The sequence below is a fragment of the Saccoglossus kowalevskii genome, chromosome 5 (assembly GCF_978046115.1).
Source record: "Saccoglossus kowalevskii chromosome 5, keSacKowa6.1, whole genome shotgun sequence".
NCBI classification, from domain to species: Eukaryota; Metazoa; Hemichordata; class Enteropneusta; family Harrimaniidae; genus Saccoglossus; species Saccoglossus kowalevskii.
The window spans coordinates 1,827,782-1,852,822 of record NC_140645.1 but is presented as its reverse complement, the minus strand read 5'-3'; the positions used below and the strand labels follow the sequence as shown (position 1 = coordinate 1,852,822).

The following is a 25,041-nucleotide window of genomic DNA, read 5'->3' as shown; positions in this document are numbered from 1 at the left end:
GGCAAAAATAGCGAAATTAAAACAAAGTGAATAATTAATACATCTACGTGAGTGCGTGCGTGAGATGTATGAAATGGTTTATTGATATTGCGAAGTGCCAGTGACATCGCGTTGTGGGAATACGAAATGCAAATACTAGTAGTTGACTCAGACCTACTAGATAAAACAATCAAATAAATAAATAAATAAATAAATAAATACATAAATAAATAAATAAATAAATAAATAAATAAATAAATAAATAAATAAATAAATAAATAAATAAATAAATAAATAAATAAATAAATAAATAAATAAATAAATACATGGAATGTGACTGGTAATAAATGCCGTTCAACATTTCACTCACGTGATCAAAATATCCAGGAATTGTACATGAAACTACACGCTGTGTTACAAAGTACAAACACGTAGTCGAATTGTTCTCTCATATGGTCAGGTAAAAAGTACAAATAGTAATATTCTTCTAGCCTAATATGGGAGGTTATGGTTGCACGCGGCCCCTTTCGTGTCAGTATTTGCTGTTTCTGGCAAATAAAAGACGTTTTGTTTTGTGTTACATTGACTTTTTGACACGCTGCATTATTGATGTCGAACACTAGCACTGCGTAATTAGCAAATAGCCTTTGGGCGCATTAAAGTGGTTTTCAAAGGCCCTGTAATCTGAATAGTATCAATTTTAATACACATTCTGTCGGGCGTTAAAATAAATAAATGCATATTATATTCGGTTTTACGACAAGATATTTCAAAGTTGTTACTCCTTTTAATAAAATGATAAATATTCAATCAATTTTAGCCACATTTTCAATTGTTATTTATAAAATAAAATAGACTTCTGTTATTTTCGTGGTTGACAAGACACGAGTTGGAAATTAAAACACATTTTCCGGGGCCGCTGATAAATATAACTTGTTTCCTCGGAGCATAGCGATAGGGCGTCACCCAATGGATTAGAAAGCAGCGAATCGCGGAAAGGAATTGAACAGTTGACAGCTCTCGTGGGGATTATCTCTACAACGGCGGCGAATAAGAGTTAACTGGTCTAATTCCCGAGCATATACAAATAAGGAAACCCCTTTCTTTTGTTGGGTGTCATTGCTCGCAGTAGTTTGGGTATAAAAGCACTGTCAGGCTGAACGATGTCATATCGCAGCGAGGTGTGGTAGTGACGAGATCGGAGAGCGAGAGAGCTGGAGTATAGACGTAAACACTGGCTCGAGTCACCCAAGTGTTATGATATACATGACCCTGTATTCATCGGCGTGACAACATTCAAGGAAGGGACTCTGTAACTGTTATTACATTTCGCTCGTGTTTGTCATCTCCTCCACAATCTCGACAATCATAGTAACATCAATAATATTACGTCACAGGGTAAGTACATTCATCGGAATTTTCTTATTTGAACATTTACTCGATAATCAGAAACATTTTCGTTAATTTGTATTGTTCATATGATCTTAAAGGGAGGTTGTCGTCGCGCCGCGTCCTGTTCAATATGAGACTTATAGCAATTCACAAAACGCGTGTAAAATACATTGTTATTTACATGAAATTTGAACACTCGCTGCGCGACGATCGCCGCCCTTTAAACTGTTTCATCTTTGAAGACTGTGGGGTGAAACGTCTCAAAACACTACTATGCTGGTTACAAGCGATGTAATTTATTACTTTTACATACATACGTAATATGGATGCTTACTCTGAAAGGGGTGTCAAATTATGTATTTCACGATGGAGAATGAATCGTTTTTAAATCGTCTAATTTTCACGAAATCTATATAATAAGCTTTTCAAACGGAACAGCTTGAAATAGGAATCTATTGATCGTCGATGTACTGATCAAGAACCTACCATGGGGTCCTCACTTTTACAGTGACATTTCGCCAGTTAAAACAACTATCTTCGAGTGTCAAGTTTTGCATTATCTGTAACGTATATCACAAACTTGGTCGTTGAGTTTATTGTTGCAGTGACTTTGAGTTCGTTTTCTATAAGATCACAGAACATTGCATTTGGGCATTGTTAGCTTCAAGATTCGTAGATATACGTAGATAGCGGCGTGATTCGGTCTAAAAATTGCTAAATCAATTTTAGCTGTCACAGAATATAAAACTAACATTACGCTATATATGTCCGAATTATGAACTAAACTCAAAATATCGACAAATCATTTACAGTTGAGTGAAATTTAGATTTCAAACTCAGGCTCGCGTTTTTCTGTTCAGAATCGGCGAAGTCGTTGAAGTGAGGAAAATGTCGATGGAGTCCCAAGAGAGACATTCAGCAAAGAATGGCTGCCATGGTTCACAGACTAGTGTAAAGTGCTCTCATTTGATCCCCGTGCATTGGACAAGCGTCCATGCGTTTAGTCATATTTTTTTTATAAAACAAACATGCTTCTTGGTCGCATAAGGTTTAGCTGTGTCGCAAGGGATTCGGTCATTTAGTAAAAAAGTGAAAGCTATGCATGCCATAGGTATGTACTGCTGCTGTTCAAGTCGGCAATTCTTTGATTGTGATACTGACTCCTATGGTGATCACGTGATAAAAGTCATCTAATATGCGTTCCCTAATAATTTAATTTATTTCTGAGAAAAGAACCGGAAAACATTCTATTCACATTTGTTTTTATCGATTTAACGGGTGTCCGTTCATATATACCATGGTGGTCGCTCTTATGTTTACTGAACGTCAATACTATTAGCATCACACGAGTAATTTAAAGTATTAAAGAACGAAGTCATGTTCGAAACGATACAGGCGATGAAGGGATAGTCGTGTCAATCTCGGACAACTTGCCTGACTGTCAATGTACGATGCAAATCCGGCAACACATGATGCACAGTACGATACAACAACACAATATTGGGAAACATGTTGCAAGGCAGACTACATAGCGCGAGACCAAGCAGACTACATAGAATTTCACGGCAGACTACATAGTATTGTCCGGCAGACAACATAGTATTGCACAGCAGACTACATAGTATTGCACAGCAGACTATGACAGAACCCCACACCCTCCCCGTGGCTTTCGTTGCGTATGGAAGTTATTTTCACGAGTGATGCGGTGTATCCTGCGGCCGTACTTTCACGAGCGAAGCGAGTGAAAGTACAGCAGAATACACCGCATCTCGAGTGAAAATAACTTCCATACGCAACGAAAGCCACGGGGAGGGTGTGGGGTTCTGTTATTATTACATATGTTCCATACTTGATTATTTCGTATTAAAGAAAGAACGTGCAAACCGGGGTGGAATTTAGGTCGGGGAACCCCATTGCCCATTAATATGTTCCAATATAAGTGTTACGCCCTAGCAGCGCGTGTCAGTGTAGAACGCGCCCGGAGAACGCGTGTCACTGTTTGTTTGAAATTAAAATAATCAGACGTCTAATCTGAGTCACAGTCCGAATAAATAACTCGTTGACGTTTAGTTGGGACCACGGCAGAACCAGAACTTGAACTGGACGACTATGATACACAGTTTATGTTGAAGTTAAAAGTTCTGCCACATAATTGTGCATGGCAAACATGCCGTGCAACTGCGGTACTCCACAGACGGGATGACTTTCGTCGACAGCGGTTGTCGCTGAGCTGCACGCTACAACTTCGTGTGTGATGTTGCTTGCTGGTCGTGGATTGACTGAGTCTTGATTACCGGTTAAAATGTTGCTCTTTTGGCGTTGGTATTTTTTATTTGGAACTGAGTAACGCCGCAACGTCGCCAGCAGAAACCTGGTATCTCGATGCTGATGGTTGCGGCTGCATAGTAATCGCTGATTTTACTGCTGGTGGATCTTCTGAGAGCCCTTCAAGGTTTATAAAACTCAGTTTCCAGGTGGTCAACATACATTAAGTTCTCCCAATCGTAGTATTCCATGTGATGTACACCTGACATGCCAAAAATGTTGTTGAACGATTTGAACTGGATAAAAATAGCAGACGAAAATGTGTTTACAAAATAAAAATAGTTCGGTAGTCAATGAAAATACCATGTTCATTTGCATATCGACCGTGAAAATACCGAAAACATTATTGCATGGGTGATATGCAAATTAGTTTGGGCCAAAATAAGTGGCTGCCTAAAAGTATCATTATTGTTGTTCAAATTTCATTTCACTCGGCAAGTATATTCATGTACCCCAAGGGGAAAATATCATACTTCTAAATATTGTTTATTTCGAAAAACTGTACTCCTGAAGGGACTACTGTGTTTGCTCTCAGACCTCATTTGCATATGGGGTGTGGAAGTACCGATTTTGATTTCATGGACGAATCAAAATAAACTGCAGTACATATGTAATAATACATAGTATTGCACGGCAGACTACATGTACATGGTATTGCACAGCAGACTACATAGTATTGCACAGCAGACTATGACAGAACCCCACACCCTCCCCGTGGCTTTCGTTGCGTATGGAAGTTATTTTCACGAGTGATGCGGTGTATCCTGCGGCCGTACTTTCACGAGCGAAGTATAGTATTTCACGGCAGACTACATAGTATTGCACGGCAGACTACATGTACATAGTATTGCACGGCAGACTATGACAGAACCCCACACCCTCCCCGTGGCTTTCGTTGCGTATGGAAGTTATTTTCACGAGTGATGCGGTGTATCCTGCGGCCGTACTTTCACGAGCGAAGTATAGTATTTCACGGCAGACTACATAGTATTGCACGGCAGACTACATGTACATAGTATTGCACGGCAGACTATGACAGAACCCCACACCCTCCCCGTGGCTTTCGTTGCGTATGGAAGTTATTTTCACGAGTGATGCGGTGTATCCTGCGGCCGTACTTTCACGAGCGAAGCGAGTGAAAGTACAGCAGAATACACCGCATCTCGAGTGAAAATAACTTCCATACGCAACGAAAGCCACGGGGAGGGTGTGGGGTTCTGTTATTATTACATATGTTCCATACTTGATTATTTCGTATTAAAGAAAGAACGTGCAAACCAGGATGGAATTTAGGTCGGGGAACCCCATTGCCCATTAATATGTTCCAATATAAGTGTTACGCCCTAGCAGCGCGTGTCAGTGTAGAACGCGCCCGGAGAACGCGTGTCACTGTTTGTATGAAATTAAAATAATCAGACGTCTAATCTGAGTCACTGTCCGAATAAATAACTCGTTGACGTTTAGTTGGGAACACGACAGAACCAGAACTTGAACTGGACGACTATGATACACAGTTTATGTTGAAGTTAAAAGTTCCGCAAACATGCCGTGCAACTGCGGTACTCCACTGACGCACAGTCCGACGGGATGACTTTCGTCGACAGCGGTTGTCGCTGAGCTGCACGCTACAACTTCGTGTGTGATGTTGCTTGCTGGTCGTGGATTGACTGAGTCTTGATTACCGGTTAAAATGTTACTCTTTTGGCGTTGGTAATTTTTATTTGGAACTGAGTAACGCCGCAACGTCGCCAGCAGAAACCTGGTATCTCGATGCTGATGGTTGCGGCTGCATAGTAATCGCTGATTTTACTGCGGGTGGATCTTCTGAGAGCCCTTCAAGGTTTATAAAACTCAGTTTCCAGGTGATCAATATACATTAAGTTCTCCCAATCGTAGTATTCCATGTGATGTACACCTGACATGCCAAAAATGCTGTTGAACGATTTGAACTGGATAAAAATAGCAGACGAAAATGTGTTTACAAAATAAAAATAGTTCGGTAGCCAATGAAAATACCATGTTCATTTGCATATCGACCGTGAAAATACCGAAAACATTATTGCATGGGTGATATGCAAATTAGTTTGGGCCAAAATAAGTGACTGCCTAAAAGTATCATTATTGTTGTTCAAATTTCATTTCACTCGGCAAGTATATTCATGTACCCCAAGGGGAAAATATCATACTTCTAAATATTGTTTATTTCGAAAAACTGTACTCCTGAAGGGACTACTTTGTTTGCTCTCAGACCTCATTTGCATATGGGTTGTGGAAATACCGATTTTGATTTCAGGGACGAATCAAAATAAACTGCAGTACATATGTAATAATATGTATTATTACATATGTACTGCAGTTTATTTTGATTCGTCCCTGAAATCAAAATCGGTATTTCCACAACCCATATGCAAATGAGGTCTGAGAGCAAACAAAGTAGTCCCTTCAGGAGTAGTTTTTCGAAATAAACAATATTTAAAAGTATGATATTTTCCCCTTGGGGTACATGAATATACTTGCCGAGTGAAATGAAATTTGAACAGTAATGGTACTTTTAGGCAGTCACATATTTTGGCCCAAACTAATTTGCATATCACCCGTGCAATAATGTTTTCGGTATTTTCACGGTCGATATGCAAATGAACATGGTATTTTCATTGGCTACCGAACTATTTTTATTTTGTAAACACATTTTCGTCTGCTATTTTTATCCAGTTCAAATCGTTTAACAACATTTTTGGCATGTCAGGTGTAGATCACATGGAATACTACGATTGGGAGAACTTAATGTATGTTGACCACCTGGAGACCGAGTTTTATAAACTTTGAAGGGCTCTCAGAAGATCCACCAGCAGTAAAATCAGCGATTACTATGCAGCCGCAACCATCAGCATCGAGATACCAGGTTTCTGCTGGCGACGTTGCGGCGTTACTCAGTTCCAAATAAAAAATACCAACGCCAAAAGAGCAACATTTTAACCGGTAATCAAGACTCAGTCAATCCACGACCAGCAAGCAACATCACACACGAAGTTGTAGCGTGCAGCTCAGCGACAACCGCTGTCAACGAAAGTCATCCCGTCAGTGGAGTACCGCAGTTGCACGGCATGTTTGCCAATGCACAATTCTGTGGCGGAACTTTTAACTTCAACATAAACTGTGTATCATAGTCGTCCAGTTCAAGTTCTGGTTCTGCCGTGGTCCCAACTAAACGTCAACTAGTTATTTATTCGGACAGTGACTCGGATTAGACGTCTGATTTTAATTTCAAACAAACAGTGACGCGCGTTCTCCGGGCGCGTTCTACACTGACACGCGCTGCTAGGACGTAACACTTATATTGGAACATATTAATGGGCAATGGGGTTCCCCGACCTAAATTCCATCCCGGTTTGCACGTTCTTTCTTTAATACGAAATAATCAAGTATGGAACATATGTAATAATAACAGAACCCCACACCCTCCCCGTGGCTTTCGTTGCGTATGGAAGTTATTTTCACTCGAGATGCGGTGTATTCTGCTGTACTTTCGCTTCGCTCGTGAAAGTACGGCCGCAGGCCGCATCACTCGTGAAAATAACTTCCATACGCAACGAAAGCCACGGGGAGGGTGTGGAGTTCTGTCATAGTATTGCACGGCAGACTACATGTACATAGTATTGCACAACGGACTACATAGTATTGCACAGCAGACTACATAGTATTTCACGGCAGACTACATAGTATTGCACAGCTGACTACACAGTATTGCACGGCAGACGACATAGTATTGTCCGGCAGACTACATGTACATAGTATTGCACAGCAGACTACATAGTATTGCACAGCAGACTATATAGTATTGCAAAACAGACTACATAGTATTGCAAAACAGACTATATAGTATTGCACGGCAGACTACGTAGTATTGCACGGCAGACTATATAGTATTGCAAAACAGACTACATGGTATTGCAAAACAGACTATATAGTATTGCAAAACAGACTATATAGTATTGCAAAACAGACTACATAGTATTGCAAAACAGACTACATAGTATTGCAAAACAGACTACATAGTATTGCAAAACAGACTATATAGTATTGCACAGCAGACTATATAGTATTGCAAAACAGACTATATAGTATTTCACGGCAGACTACATAGTATTGCAAAACAGACTACATAGTATTGCAAAACAGACTACATAGTATTGCACGGCAGACTACATAGTATTGCAAAACAGACTATATAGTATTGCACGGCAGACTATTGCAAAACAGACTATATAGTATTTCACGGCAGACTACATAGTATTTCACGGCAGACTACATAGTATTGCACGGCAGACTACATAGTATTGCAAAACAGACTACATGTTATTGCACGGCAGACTATATGGTACTGCACGGCAGACTATATAGTATTGCACGGCAGACTATATAGTATTGCACGGCAGACTATATAGTATTGCACGGCAGACTATATAGTATTGCACGACAGACTATATAGTATTGCACGGCAGACTACATAGTATTGCAAAACAGACTACATAGTATTGCAAAACAGACTACATAGTATTGCAAAAGAGACTACATAGTATTTCACGGCAGACTACATAGTATTGCACGGCAGACTATATAGTATTGCACGGCAGACTATATAATATTGCACGGCAGACTATATAGTATTGCAAAAGAGACTACATAGTATTGCACGGCAGACTACATAGTATTGCACGGCAGACTACATAGTATAATTGCACAGCAGACTACATAGTATTTCACGGCAGACTACATAATATTGCACGGCAGACTACATAGTATTGCACGGCAGACTATATAGTATTGCACGGCAGACTACATAGTATTGCACGGCAGACTACATAGTACGAAGGAAATGCGGTACAATATACTACACAGTTAATGAGTGTGTTTTACTTAATTATGTCTTTCAGTTCAAAATGTTGCCAATTAATCTTTTCTGGGAAATAAATTCGACCACGTGTAAAAGCGGTCTGTTCAAATTTGCGAGTTGTGGTAATACTATGCAAGCTGTCGCCAATCAACTTTCTGATACATCTGTTACTATATTGGTGCCAAGTAAACTTTTTACAGAGACACATATTGTATACATGTACATTACGTTTGAGTTTTAACATTAGATCAGCTGCTTCGAGAAAGAAATATGCCACCATTCAATGGAACAATTTATTTAAAACCTAACATTTTAAATGAAAAAAAATCTCCCTTGGGTCAGGCTTTCCACAGAACGCACGACAAATGATTCTGCAATTAGTCGGATAATTCTGTCGTTATGGCAACACAAAGCTCGTTTTTTTGATTTGAAGATGGGCGCCATTTGCGTCATAGAGACAGTTAGATATAAATACTCAAGGATAATCCAATAAAATGTTAGCCGTAAAATCAGCCGTAATACTTGGACCTTTTCACTTGATAGCATTTGAGATAAAATATTGGATTTATAATGAATCCAGGCGTAAGACGTAGTCGAATGACAGGATTACGCGATTTGCTGCGATATAATTACGATCTCTCGCTTAATCTCAGGCTCAGCTCAATTTTGCGCCGAGAATATTTGTGTACTTCAAGTTTCTTATTATATAAATTCATGTAGACGTTGGGACATGTGTTGTTCTTATCAGAGTTCAATGATATAATATAATGTTTCACGTTGGATCAGTGTGTTCACTGTTTCACTGTATCTTAGTTGTAGGTGACGGTGCTGCTGTCTGTATCAACTCAGAAACAGACCGATTGAGACGGCGTTAACTTAAATGGCGTTCAACGCTAGTTGCATTTATTTTGAGCGACGCGTAGAGCTATACTGAGATAAAGTAGAACATTTAATTACACTAAACCACTTGAATTATGCCTGTATATCTTAATGGAACCGACAATCTGTTGTTTCGTACGCCGTACAAGTCACTACCTTAATAATGTACTCAATGGAAAATAATGCATGCGACAATAATAATAATAATAATAATAAATAATAATAATAGTTGTTTTTGTAATAATAATTGTTGTCGTCAATATATTCGTTGAATGGGATACCGTGTTTAACAGTGGCAACAAAAGTGTGCATTCCCGTTGACAGATTGTAGCCTTAGCGATAGGCAAGTTCACACGTCGTTTTAGAATTAAATACCTCTTCACAGTCGGAGCTCTGTGTCTTGTTATAGTTAATTTGATCGCATCATTTGCGGGAATTGTTGTCAAAATAAGCCCAAATAGAACACATTATTCATGATATCAACCCAGCGTGGTTAGTTGTCAAAACAAACCCAAATAAAATACGACTTTTGGCATGAACAGAAACAACCGGCTGCCATACAGCGCTCTAATTTATAAAAAAAAGGCATTTGAAAAACAAAACAAAACAGTGTTTCATATTGGGAGTATACCTCGATTAGAAAGTTGTATTTGTATTTGTAATTTAACTTTCGTCTATCAACTCTAATTTGATAGTCACGTTGTTGTTTTGTTTGAACAGGCACAATACCAGGCTACATAGAACGAGCTGAACACAAGGTATTTACATAAAAAATGGGCTGTATAAATTATAACATTTAGAACTGTGACCACATGTCGTAATTTCATTCATTTTCGGTAAAAACTGTTACACTTTCAATTCAGTAATTGCTATATCAAAGAACATAATCTGTGGAGAGATAGTGTATTTGCAATCTGTGGAGAGATAGTGTATTTGCAATCTGTGGAGAGATAGTGTATTTGCAATCTGTGGAGAGATAGTGTATTTGCAATCTGTGGAGAGATAGTGTATTTGCAATCTGTGGAGAGATAGTGTATTTGCAATCTGTGGAGAGATAGTGTATTTGCAATCTGTGGAGAGATAGTGTATTTGCAATCTGTGGAGAGATAGTGTATTTGCAATCTGTGGAGAGATAGTGTATTTGCAATCTGTGGAGAGATAGTGTATTTGCAATCTGTGGAGAGATAGTGTATTTGCAATCTGTGGAGAGATAGTGTATTTGCAATCTGTGGAGAGATAGTGTATTTGCAATCTGTGGAGAGTTAGTGTATTTGCAATCTGTGGAGAGATAGTGTATTTGCAATCTGTGGAGAGATAGTGTATTTGCAATCTGTGGAGAGATAGTGTATTTGCAATCTGTGGAGAGATAGTGTATTTGCAATCTGTGGAGAGATAGTGTATTTGCAATCTGTGGAGAGATAGTGTATTTGCAATCTGTGGAGAGATAGTGTATTTGCAATCTGTGGAGAGATAGTGTATTTGCAATCTGTGGAGAGATAGTGTATTTGCAATCTGTGGAGAGATAGTGTATTTGCAATCTGTGGAGAGATAGTGTATTTGCAATCTGTGGAGAGATAGTGTATTTGCAATCTGTGGAGAGATAGTGTATTTGCAATCTGTGGAGAGTTAGTGTATTTGCAATCTGTGGAGAGATAGTGTATTTGCAATCTGTGGAGAGATAGTGTATTTGCAATCTGTGGAGAGATAGTGTATTTGCAATCTGTGGAGAGATAGTGTATTTGCAATCTGTGGAGAGATAGTGTATTTGCAATCTGTGGAGAGATAGTGTATTTGCAATCTGTGGAGAGATAGTGTATTTGCAATCTGTGGAGAGATAGTGTATTTGCAATCTGTGGAGAGATAGTGTATTTGCAATCTGTGGAGAGATAGTGTATTTGCAATCTGTGGAGAGATAGTGTATTTGCAATCTGTGGAGAGATAGTGTATTTGCAATCTGTGGAGAGATAGTGTATTTGCAATCTGTAGAGAGATAGTGTATTTGCAATCTGTGGAGAGATAGTGTATTTGCAATCTGTGGAGAGATAGTGTATTTGCAATCTGTGGAGAGATAGTGTATTTGCAATCTGTGGAGAGATAGTGTATTTGCAATCTGTGGAGAGATAGTGTATTTGCAATCTGTGGAGAGATAGTGTATTTGCAATCTGTGGAGAGATAGTGTATTTGCAATCTGTGGAGAGATAGTGTATTTGCAATCTGTGGAGAGATAGTGTATTTGCAATCTGTGGAGAGATAGTGTATTTGCAATCTGTGGAGAGATAGTGTATTTGCAATCTGTGGAGAGATAGTGTATTTGCAATCTGTGGAGAGATAGTGTATTTGCAATCTGTGGAGAGATAGTGTATTTGCAATCTGTGGAGAGATAGTGTATTTGCAATCTGTGGAGAGATAGTGTATTTGCAATCTGTGGAGAGATAGTGTATTTGCAATCTGTGGAGAGATAGTGTATTTGCAATCTGTGGAGAGATAGTGTATTTGCAATCTGTGGAGAGATAGTGTATTTGCAATCTGTGGAGAGATAGTGTATTTGCAATCTGTGGAGAGATAGTGTATTTGCAATCTGTGGAGAGATAGTGTATTTGCAATCTGTCGTCTTCTTTATACACCAAGAGTCTGTCTCATCCGGGATTATATCGTTATCGACTCGTATTTTAATGAAAAACGACGTTAAAATAAATTTCGAATTTATAATATATTTTACTGTTTTACACCCCACTTGCCGTTTCCGTTTATTTATGTTCAAACCAGCATGTGCCGTAACCCTTGGCGCTCAAGTCTAAAAAAACAACTTAATAATCGCCAGCTAAACAGCCAAAAAAAAAAACGCAACGAAAAAACATTGACATTTTAATTCAATTTAAAAACAACTGTTTTATTTTATTTCTCAAATTTATAATACATAAAAAAACGTGGTATGGTCGTACCACGGTAGCGCTAAAAGTGTGTATTGAAATGTGCACTCTCTCCCGTCGCGCATGTTAAACTTCATTTTGCATTAAAAATACAAGCACACAATATTATTAATAATAATATTAACGTGTACTATTGTATAATATTATTATTATTAATACTATTGCAAAGTGCAAACTTTTTGCCCAAGGACATATTATTTCTATCAGTGGATACTTCGAACTTAAGATTACAAAAAATACAGTGACAAATATACCACGGTTAGTGTGAACGATGTGATATCAATGGCGTACACTGACCAACACGTCAAATTGTGTAGTCTCTGTTCTCGTCCATGAAACTGGACATCTGGACAATATCCAGATTATACAGGATAATGTCCACGTTGATTGAAGTGGCCGTGTCGCTGTCATCGAATAAACTGGAACAAAAAAGTAAAATCCCCCAGATTAGCTCTTATTTCATCGTATCAGTTAATCTGTCCAAATTAGCGACAGATAATCGTAAATCCTATATTGTGTGGTCATTAACGTGACAGTGTGTCGTGTCATATTACGGAAAGGATCTACACCTATTCCCACCAAGTTTCTACTATGACTACACGTGCTATGCGACTAATTGCACGCCCAATGTCGACCCCTGAAACGTAATAATAGTAATTTGAGTCAAAATGCTATTGATTAAGACATATATTTGGATGCCGAGTCAGGCGGAAAGCTTAACCCAAATTACCCGGCATTCCGAACAATGGGTATTACCGTGAACGCGGAGACACTAAATATTCCCATATTTCAATTTAAACTACGATCTATAAATTGGGTTGGCAGGCATATTGCTCATATATCCCCGGACAAGTGGGAGAGGAGCTACATTAGGAACGGTGAGTAAATGAAGGTGTCATCCATTTTCTAATTCACGATATATCACCGTTACACTTTTAACAGTCAATATTTTTGCGTACATATCGGCTCTGTATCCGATGGGTGTTCTCGAGTTGTTTTGAACACTTATTTTACAGCTAAGGCATTTCCGCACAATCCTAATACTGAATTGCTGGCATAAATATCGTAAAATAAGTTAAAAATAAACATGAACATATTCTCTCAAAACATTGAGAATTATTTGCATTAGAGTCCTTGTTAGCAGCCATTGCTGCTTTATTAAAAATGCCGTGTGTTTGCAGATGGGATAAGCCAGTCGCGTAAAATTCGCCAGAAATTAAAACATGGTTGTCATGTAAATAGTCCGTTATGAATGGGTGGATAAACGGCGAATTTAATCAAATTGATGCATTTTTACACGCGAGCATAATTTGCCGAGCACACAACAATAAACGACACCGAAATAGACTATAATCTCCATGCTAACTGTCATGAAAAGGTCGGAAGGAATATTGCCAGCAAATCGGATTACGGAGCGCTTTGAAAAGGATCTACGAGAGCGACCATCTCAAGACTACCTGGGTTACGCTGCATTGTTACAAACTGACAATGTTTCATTTGCACGCACCTCTAAGTTTACCAAAATAAACGCATATAATCATTTGAATGAAAATCATTGTCATTATCCACTTTTCAATTTTCCTTGTTTTATTTTTTTTCTTGATAGCTATTTATATTTTAAACTTATTTTTGTTTGTTTAATTATTTATTTATTTATTTCTACGGCTAACACTACAACAGATTATACTGATACTCCCAGCTTTACTGTTGGTTATGCTGTACAAACTGAAACCAAATTTATATATATGAAAACAAAAAAAAAGCTTATTTTTATCGTATTCATCTTTGCACGACATGAATAGATAATTTGTTCATTTTTTTCTGATCTAATTATTGTGGAATTTATTATAAATTACATTAAAATAACAGGATGACTCATATCGTTCAATTTGACCCTAAGTCGCAGATTTGATGATCGTATCTCGCCTTGCCCTCGTACAACTGCTCACAGCGCGAGACGCTTTCGATTAACAGAATTGTTGTTGTTAGCCTCTAGCGGTCGGTGCAATGAATGCATTTTTCTCTATTCTTCTTCTTTTTATAATAATAAAAAAAAACTGCAATTTGAGGATTCAAGTACATAATAATATTGCGATAAAGGTCTCCCTGTGACGGCGATGACAAAGTGCTTAACGCGTCGTGGTAATCGGAAAGATAGCCATACAGTGGTTTTGAATATTGTGTTTCGATTGCGATATGTGATGAGTACAATAAAAGTTCATTCTGAGTGTAAATTGATAACTATGTTACACTGTGTCAATGTATAAAAAAAAGCTCGACGTGTAGCAATATGCGCGCCTAATAATATCGCTACATTTTACTTGCAATGTGATTAATTTGTGGTCGTTTTGCATTAGCAATCAACAAAAATTAAAGCATGCCTAGAAAATCATCGTTTCGATGTACAGCAGTTAAAATAACTTTACCATATTATGAACTTATAATGTACAGACCGACACCAGTGTGAGTCCGAATTTACCATTTACCCGTGATCGCGGGTGCGCTTGATTCGAATACGAAAGTTGGTGTGATTGTTTACAAATAACCGTATAAATGATTGCTTTTTGTAAAAACAAAACAGGCCCCTTTATTTTTTTTACCTACATTCGCTTACCAGAAGACACTAGAATAGACAGGTGGGCACAGTACTGAGCACTGGAGCGTAGAATAACCCTATCATTGCTACTAATATGGGGCACTGGTCATATCCATTAGTATTATTGGATGGCAGAATGATTGTTTACAAAACGGAAGCGAGATCAATTAAATATCATGCCATAACAGTAATACCGCTGTGATGTCGATATGAGAAGAATGTGTGCATATGATTAGTTCTCGTTTCGTTGTATTATTATTGTCCCGACCAGTGAAATATACACCGTTGAACTGACATGTGTTATACGCACACATCAACGGCCGAAAATAAAAACTAATCAGGCAAATTGATACTAATTATGCAAATTTGAAGCGCACCGCTCATTAAAACAAGAAAAAGGCAGCAATTTGACGACGCGCCCTAATAATAAGAATGTCAATCTTATCAAGAGCTATAGTAACAGCCATTGTTGTTGTGTTCATTACATAATATTGTATATTTCAATGTCATCGTTGAGCTGTAACAATGGAATTGACAACGCAATCGACATTAGGCAATATATCGACGTGAGTCGGAATGGTCTGTACATGACGTCATTGCGGTTCAAAGTTCGAACATTGCTGAACATAAAACAGACGAGATGCTGCATGGAAAGTCTGTCGGTTAGAAATGTTGACATCTATAAACAATGGACGCACACCAGTTAATACCTGAGTGGGACACTCTCGCTAGTGTTATCAACATGACAAAAGTATACACTTGAAATTCTTTCTGTAGAGGTCAGCTTAAAATGAGAATATGATAAACTCTCTACGTGAAAGCACTTTCATAGCATTCGGAAAACACTTGACAAAATAAAATAATGAATAATAACACAACACTTTGAATTGACGCCATATACTGTAAGTTGTGGAATAACTCCAACATGAATAAACGTGATCCACGCTATTGTTTTTTTCGATGGCATTAATTGTAATAACGTTTTCTGTTATTCGGCGAATAGTATCGAGCTTTCACAGTGCCCATTTAAAAGATTGTTTTGTTGGAAATTATAGCAAAAATTGAAAAAGCACTCTCTAGGACTCATTGGGGAGCTGTAACTGGTCGCAATTAGTGAGTGAGTGCTGTGATCGGGATGGCGTCGTTTGAGGTAACATGCACATCTGTCAGTCTTGCTACAGGCGATTCCCTCGGGTAGCAACTGACTAGAGGTAGTAACGGTATAATTTGTTTAGACTACACAAGCCAAATTGCGGGCATATTTGGCAACATTTTAAGCAGAAATTGCGTCTGCTCGAATATTTATTAGTGTATTGCTCTGAGTTGTGATTTCTCGAATGAGACGACGTTGTCTTAAATATAGCTAGAGCCAGAGACACTATGCTGGCCTTCTGTTACGTGAATAGAATTCGTAATAAATTTAATGCCACTGTCTTATAGTTGGGCCTTGTGGGGAGTTTGTTTCTGCAGAAAATTGAGTTCTTCTTTAAAAAAATACAAATATGTAATGTTCCAGTATTGCAGGGTCACTATTTTAAACATTTTTCAAAGACGCCATATATTGTACTCGTTATAGGAATGATTAAATAGAAAATTAAAAACACGGGAAATGTTTCCTGGCTTTCATTTTTGTTCTTATAACAGAGCATATCCATTCTGTATTGGTGTAAAACAGAGGAAAGGCGGCCTCTCTCTCATATCGGTCTTATCACTTCCAATTTGCAATGCCATGCTTTACGCTTCACCAGTTTTACGTGATGTATATTTTATTTACAAGAAATGGACGTCACTGACGAGTATTCCAAGGTCTTTACATGAAACGATACTAGTTTCAACTAAGACAAATTAAATATACGAATGAATATATCAATGTATTGTTTACTACAGAATCAAACGTATTTTCTTGATAAATATTAATAACTTTGAACTTTTTTTCAGAAGTCGGCAATAGAAGGAATTTCCAGTCGTACATTTACTACTGAAAATGGTGCTACCAACGATAAAGCAAGAACCCCGTGAACTATCGTCGGAAGCAGAGGTGAACGAGAACGAACTTACTGGGCCCAATGGACGGTCACGAAGTGAAACACACCTGACTCGTGAAGAACGAAGACGGCGGCGACGAGCTACGGCAAAATATCGAACAGCGCATGCCACTCGGGAACGAATACGGGTCGAGGCATTTAATGTGGCTTTCGGAGAACTTCGGAAATTGCTCCCGACTCTACCGCCAGACAAGAAACTATCCAAAATTGAAATTCTTCGTCTAGCCATATGTTATATATCATATTTGAATCATGTGTTGGATGTATAGTTGCCATGGTTACCTACAATATATATTAAAGACACCAACAACGAAAGATGTATGCCTCTTTCAAGACTATGTGTTGGTTCAGTCGTACGGACTTTACAGAAATCAGGTGTAGAATAATACAGCATTAAATGAAACTAAGTTGTGTACATATTTTGAACTTTATGGTTGTGATTATTCATAATTTGTTCCGTTACTTTGTAATAAATTAATCAAAATTGGAGAGATTAATGGACATGGCGTGTTATATGTGGGATTGAAATCTGAAGACACCGTCATGAACTTGACTGTACGCCACACTCGAAACATTGCCATAGTTACTGTGACAACTAATTCCAATACTTCAAGGGAGAATCAAGCAGCTAATACATCGACAATATACTTGCCGGCAGAACAACAACAGCAACAACAACGATTCTTCTTAAATTCAATGCCGTGTGTTTGTTTGAATAGACGTCCGCCATCTCTGTGATTGTACATGTATTTACCTTTTAGTTTTAACAGAATACTACCAGGGACTAAGTGCAATATAGTATGTCAATATACTTATGAGTCATGGGCACTTCGATGGGGCTTCCAATGACCTACCATGTTACGAACCACTTCCCAGACTTACCGTTTTTATTTGTATATGGTTACAATAATTTGTAATTTGGTTTGAATCACGTGTTCAATTTTGGAAGTAGTGCAAAACACTTTCACCCCTATTTTTGAGATCAAATCACGTGACAACCGTCTGCAAAGCGCGAGATGCTAACCGAATAATAACTTCAAGCTGTTATAGGTGGTTCATTACGTCACGAGAACACAATCTTTGTTAATAAAATATATATATAAGACAAGTCGTAATTCAGTCGTATATGTGTTCCATGGTTGCTATGGTTGTATGAGCAGTCAAATCTTTGTTTATATCCAACACGTGACAATTTGTACGACACATGGTTGATTTACAATACGAAACTTCTCGCAGCACTACTATACTTTTCACAACTTTAATTTTCACATTAATACTCACACTAATTACTTATAATAGAAACGTAACTATTGCAATACCATTTGTTTTAAAACGCTTCTTTTATATATCAAAGTGAAACGTAACTTCTTGTAATATAAACCTAAATAAAACCAGTATATATAACTTTAATTTTCTTACAGCGCAACTTTTATTCCACCTAAAACAATTTACTTTCTCAGAAGTGAATTCGTCACCATTGCCACTGCAAAGAGAAAACAATTAATAAATCGACAAATATTACATTTCAAAAATTTTCGTTTCCTAATATGGTAGGATGAAAATAGCCAGTGTAATAGCGCTGTAACGGCATTACGGTGACATATGTAGGATGAAAATACCCAGTGTAATAGCGCTGTAACGGCATTACGGTGACATATGTAGGATGAAAATAGCCAGTGTAATAGCGCTGTAACGGCATTACGGTGACATATGTAGGATGAAAATACCCAGTGTAATAGCGCTGTAACGGCATTACGGTGACATATGTAGGATGAAAATAGCCAGTGTAATAGCGCTGTAACGGCATTACGGTGACATATGTAGGATGAAAATACCCAGTGTAATAGCGCTGTAACGGCATTACGGTGACATATGTAGGATGAAAATAGCCAGTGTAATAGCGCTGTAACGGCATTACGGTGACATATGTAGGATGAAAATACCCAGTGTAATAGCGCTGTAACGGCATTACGGTGACATATGTAGGATGAAAATAGCCAGTGTAATAGCGCTGTAACGGCATTACGGTGACATATGTAGGATGAAAATACCCAGTGTAATAGCGCTGTAACGGCATTACGGTGACATATGTAGGATGAAAATAGCCAGTGTAATAGCGCTGTAACGGCATTACGGTGACATATGTAGGATGAAAATACCCAGTGTAATAGCGCTGTAACGGCATTACGGTGACATATGTAGGATGAAAATACCCAGTGTAATAGCGCTGTAACGGCATTACGGTGACATATGTATAATAAAAAAAGAGAATATATTGCGATGAACGCATTTAGCGTGCATTTTTGTTTTCAGATTTTAACAAAAACTGTCATTAAGAACTGTAATCTACTTAATTAATTCGGGGTCACCGACCTTCAGTAAAAATAAATAAACACACAAATTGAGCCAGGCATACAGGCAGTCACAAGCATATCACAACTTGCCAGAGCTAGAAAAAACATCAGTACGACTTGTCAGCTTATGTAATATGTTCCGCGAATACGTTTTAAAAGCACGACAAAAATGTTTCTACAAATACATTCACGTTGAAGATACACTTATTTATAGTTGCAAATTTCAAGTTGTAATCTAAAATGTATTTCATCCTCAATTCTATGTAGAACGAAATTCAAGAAAGCAATCACAATCGGAAAAAAAGGTGTACCATTGCATTCAATGCCGGTAAATTTGTATCAAGGGAATAACAAATACTAGTATAGATATTGGCTTCACAGTCAATAAATGTTTATTGATTATTATCAAGAGAATACGCGGAAAATAAAGGCATACTATTGCCCTCATTACTAATAATACTTTTTCATTATTAACAAGGAATAGGTATATTACTCAATCTGATTAAAATAAGATCCTAGTTTTGGCTTTTTTTGTATATTTATTTTATTGTGATCTAGTATTTATTTTTTGTATTTAGGTTTTGGTAATTGTGAAAGCCAACATGTATGTAGTGCGGAATAAAAAAAAAATCACAAAATCAAAGTAAAATAATAAAATAAAAAGGTATTAATGACAAAAGCAATAAAAAATAAAATAAAAATAAGTTTATAGCCAAAATAATTAAAGCTCGTACACAGCAGATTTTAATCAGATTGGTTTATTACTGTTCTTACTAACAGTAAACGTGTGCTCAATATTAACTACAAAAAACAACGGGGATTATATAATCCATATCCATTTCATGTTCTGTACACCATCTGACGTTATCAACTGACACGTCGTGGCTCAAATATCGTCACATCGTAGCTACGACCGGAAGCACATAATAACCTTGAAGACAACACTGGATTAGTGCGCTGGATTAGTAAAAAACAAAACAAAACAATACTAGAAATTGTGTTTAACAATATGACTTTTTTCTATGGTTAGTGATGGAAATATCGCATAGTTCGTTATGAGGGTCCTGGGGTGGAAATATCACGTTACCGCTCTCATCTAGTGCTAGAACATCTCTTAGATTAATTACAAGACAGAAACCGATAATAGCCTCAATGTTAAGTTGCTAGATTGGCACGTTTCCCATCTTTCTATCTGGCTATGTCAATAAGCTAAAGTTGTTGTAAATGATGATATTTTTGTTGTTGCAGTATACAATAAGCAATTATTCAATGCTTGTACTATAAAAATGGAAAAACGTAGAACCATTTTAGTCAAATAAATAATAATTTTCTTTCATCGAAAAGATGCTTCAATTCAAAATCGTTACAAATCTATGACCCCACGTGTGTAAATATCATGGCAGTTAATGTAATGTTTACAAATAAAATGAAGTCGTATAGGAATATTGCATGTTTACTGCTTCGTTGACGTAAAACCACAAAGTCAACCATTATTGTATTACCCGTTCACAATGGCTCTATCTTTTCTAGTTGTCTCTGGAAAATGCACGTGCACTGTAATCACGTTAATGGCTTGTGACAATTGATAACAGCGTTTTTATTTGTTTCTGGTCTAAAGACGGTTACTAATTACCACTGTAGATATACCAAGCCCTAAGCATCATTCAACATCCTTTGTTGTTGCTGCAATTGCATGACCCCCTCCCTAATACAAGATGAGAATACCAAGATGAACTTACGCCCTCACAGTCAGTACGTCTTCTTACTAATGAAATTTATTTTGTGAACACTTACTCTTCTAACTGGGTCAGTTATCTCTTCATGGGTGGTGTAATACGAATCCACCGTACACAATTAACACAACGCAAATTTTTCAACTCATACACACACAGATAAATAAATATTTGGCATCACGTGACCTCTGCTACACCCCCAACATGAATATTCATTCATCCTTCGTATTTATAATATATTAAGTCTGTGTTAGAATGGATGACAGTGAGAATTACAGTAACGTTTGCAGTAATGATTGGTTTCAGTGAATTACAGTAAATAATTGCTGTGATGTTTGAAACTAGGTTACCCTTTAAAAATGGAGCATGGACAAATTTTATGAAAAAATATTATCGTTGGAGGAGACCGAAAGGTAACGATGAAGCAAGAACGATTGTACTAATATACAGCAGTACAATCCAATATGAAAAAGTGGGTGGGATTTGATCGCGATTGTGTGCACATCAGCAGAACAAATGAAAATACTAATGGTCAACAATATAGCGATTCATAAATTTAAAGAAAGTAGCAAAGCGAAAGAAACAGTTATATATATCTTGCAATTTGCACGTGACATGCATAGCAATAACCGTTGATACTGCACGTAGTGTATCAGTGACTGGGCTCAGGTGGCGCTAACGAAGACAAGTTCCGTCTTCAATAAATAAGTTGGTTTTATCCTAGTTGCAGAATTTATATTATATTCACTACATCCCACGCCTAATTAGCTGATTTCACTCGGGCCATCTGAGGCCCGTCACTGGCTAACACAAAAACTGACTATCGCAATAATCAATGTTTCTGTAACGCGAGATCTCGCGGGATTTGTGGGCAGATAAGACATAAGTGTATTTTACTAATATAATATTTTAACGCCTTGGAAGAGATTAAATTTAACAGTATTGTAAATTTTGTATAACTATGCTAAGACTTGTTAAATTCACCTCCGATTTTGATAAATACCTCATTTAATTGACACACAAATAAATTCATTCTGTCTTTCATATTCATAAGAATAATTCCAGTCAGGAACGAACACTCGGGGGACTACGTGTGTTGTTTCAACTGACGTAAGCGTTAGGTCAAATGTCATAATCGTAATCTATCAAAGTCATTAGGAAGGAAAGTACATTGACAAGTTGACGTTAATTATGTTAACAGAACCATCAGGTGTATCGTCATCGTCGTCGTCGTCGTCGTCGTCGTCCAAGACGATAGTGTTGAGAAATAAGTGTTGCTACTCACACTATGGGCAGTATTTTCAAATAAATGCAAATCTCTATTTTCAAATAAATGCAAATCTCTATTTTCAAATAAATGCAAATCTCTATTTTCAAATAAATGCAAATCTCTATTCATTCATATTTGTATAGAAATGGAGAAATATTTATTGCACGCAGGGTCGGATCGGATCGGCGCGAAGCCCTGTTGGTTGTTACAAATAGGAGGGCCACGGCCCACTCGGCTCCTCTAAATCCGCTCATGGCACGCGACTCGCACAGTATTGAACAAATCACGGTGATGGCTCTTACAGTATTAGGGACGAACTAATAATGCAAGTTGATAGTCTACTTGTCAAATATTTCATCAACAATATTGTTAATACAATCGCCCTTCCCCGTCGATTTGAAATAATATTAATGTCTTCGTTTCTTGCCCCTCTGTCGATGTGAAATGTTAGAAAAGTAATCGTTCCTTGTCCCTCCGCCGATTTAAATTACAACTATAAATGTAATCGTTTCTTGCTACATCGTTACCATTTTGTTTATATTCACGATACGGTGTTCGTCCCTTTGTCAGTGACAATCGCCCCTCTGTTCATTCTTAAAATGGTATATCCCAAAAACACTGGGGATTGCCTTAAGCCTGGATTATAGGATTTATTCCACCCTGACAATGTCAATTTAACTTTGATTATCCTTGATCCATTGTGAAATTTCATACTTCAATAATAACGCATGGGAAATACGATGACCGGAAAGGTTGTCAAATTTCACGAAAATGAATAGATTTTTTTTCTTGCTAGTCCCATATATAGAACCAATCGCCATAGTTACAATATGTACACACAGGTCGATTTTGTTAGTGGTTACAATGTATATACACGAAAAAACACGTGACATTTACGTAGCATTCCTCGGGCCCAAATCTCGATAAAATCACATCTCGATCGTGTAATACAGAAATGTTAATTTAAAGTAGAGTGGCTGTGGCAACAACAAAACCATGGTATCATACTATTGGCGATATGGTAACTTGATATCGTACTATTTGCGATATGGTAACTCTTGATATCGTACTATTGGCGATACGGTAACTTGATATCGAACTATTGGCGATATGGTAACTCTTGATATCGTACTATTGGCGATACGGTAACTTGATATCGTACTATTGGCGATATGGTAACTTGATATCGTACTATTGGCGATATGGTAACTCTTGATATCGTACTATTGGCGATACGGTAACTTGATATCGTACTATTGGCGATATGGTAACTTGATATCGTACTATTGGCGATATGGTAACTCTTGATATCGTACTATTGGCGATATGGTAACTCTTGATATCGTACTATTGGCGATATGGTAACTCTTGATATCGTACTATTGGCGATACGGTAACTTGATATCGTACTATTGGCGATATGGTAACTTGATATCGTACTATTGGCGATACGGTAACTTGATATCGTACTATTGGCGATACGGTAACTTGATATGATACTATTGGCGATACGGTAACTTGATATCGTACTATTGGCGACATGGTAACTTGATATCGTACTATTGGCTGTCTATAATAGTGTACGGTTGGCGATATGGTGACCCGTATTGTTGGCGATATGGATAAATATAGCCCATAGAAACCCATTAGATCGTATTGTACTTGTGTTATATTGAGAGTTGATATTGTTCAGTTGGCGATACAGTTGACACCATTTTATGACAGAAACACTCAGATTTACCACATTTTAATCTGATATTAAACAAAAATATTGTTTAGTCATCAAATGATCGATAAATGGTCAGTCGGTGACGTCAGAGTCTCAAACTGCTTGCAAGGAATTGACGATAAAGTTTAGATATTACATAGCTTTGTCACATGGCATGTGCATGGTATAAGTGATTAGTTTTGTTTGGGCTGTACTTCATATTGCATGTTGGTGTACACATTCTGAATTAGAATTCATCGTAAACTGCAAACGTTGGTTTTAACAACGTACAATTGAAAAACCGCCTTGCGTTGTTGGTACGTATTATTAATTTCAGTGATATATTTGTAATATAGAACAAATCACACACAAGTAAAAACTATAACGGTCAAAATATTAACAGTATGTTAAAAATCATAAACGAATAAAAAGTTGGGTTTTGTAAGTTTATATTTTGCCCCTTCTCAAAAATGAAGCTGCTATTGCTTCAGTCTCGTACGGCTGACAATTAATAAACCACACATACACGCCATAGTGTGCAAACTCGCATGGTCACGTCCAATATTCAGAATCAATACTTTGACTGCCAACGAGCTTTTACTCCTGCTCCAGGGAGGTGGGAATATGAGAACAGGCAAGCTAACCTCCGGCGTATTTCAAATACATTCGAAAAATTAAAATGTTGAAAAAAGAAACTTTAACCAAACAAACCAATCCAATTTTAAAAATAATGCAATTAAAACGAAGAGCCAGAACGTAATTAGGAAATTAAATTATACTAGGTTGCTTATAATGTAGTTATAGTTCTATTGTTCGCTACCAACACATTAAGAGTTAAAGCGTACTTCAAATTGAATGATGTTAATTTAAACAAGGTCACGGATAGACGTGAAAATAAAATTGTAATTTTATCTGTAAATTGTCATGCAATCCAAC

General features: G+C 37.4%; 1 protein-coding gene across 1 annotated transcript; it reads left to right on the top strand.

Annotated features, from left to right (window-relative positions):
* The first annotated feature begins 1,178 nt into the window (after window positions 1-1,178).
* On the top strand, window positions 1,179-17,466 carry LOC100369265 (helix-loop-helix protein 1-like). Its single transcript, XM_085499497.1, has 2 exons — window positions 1,179-1,377; window positions 16,934-17,466. The coding sequence occupies exon 2, from the start codon at window positions 16,980-16,982 to the stop codon at window positions 17,307-17,309; it is 330 nt and encodes a 109-aa protein (XP_085355623.1). The 5' UTR covers window positions 1,179-1,377; window positions 16,934-16,979; the 3' UTR covers window positions 17,310-17,466.
* The last annotated feature ends 7,575 nt before the right edge of the window (window positions 17,467-25,041 follow it).

Coding starts and splice junctions, on each gene's coding strand:
- LOC100369265 (XM_085499497.1), top strand. CDS start 16,980: ATGGTGCTACCAACGATAAAGCAAGAACCCCGTGAACTATCGTCGGAA.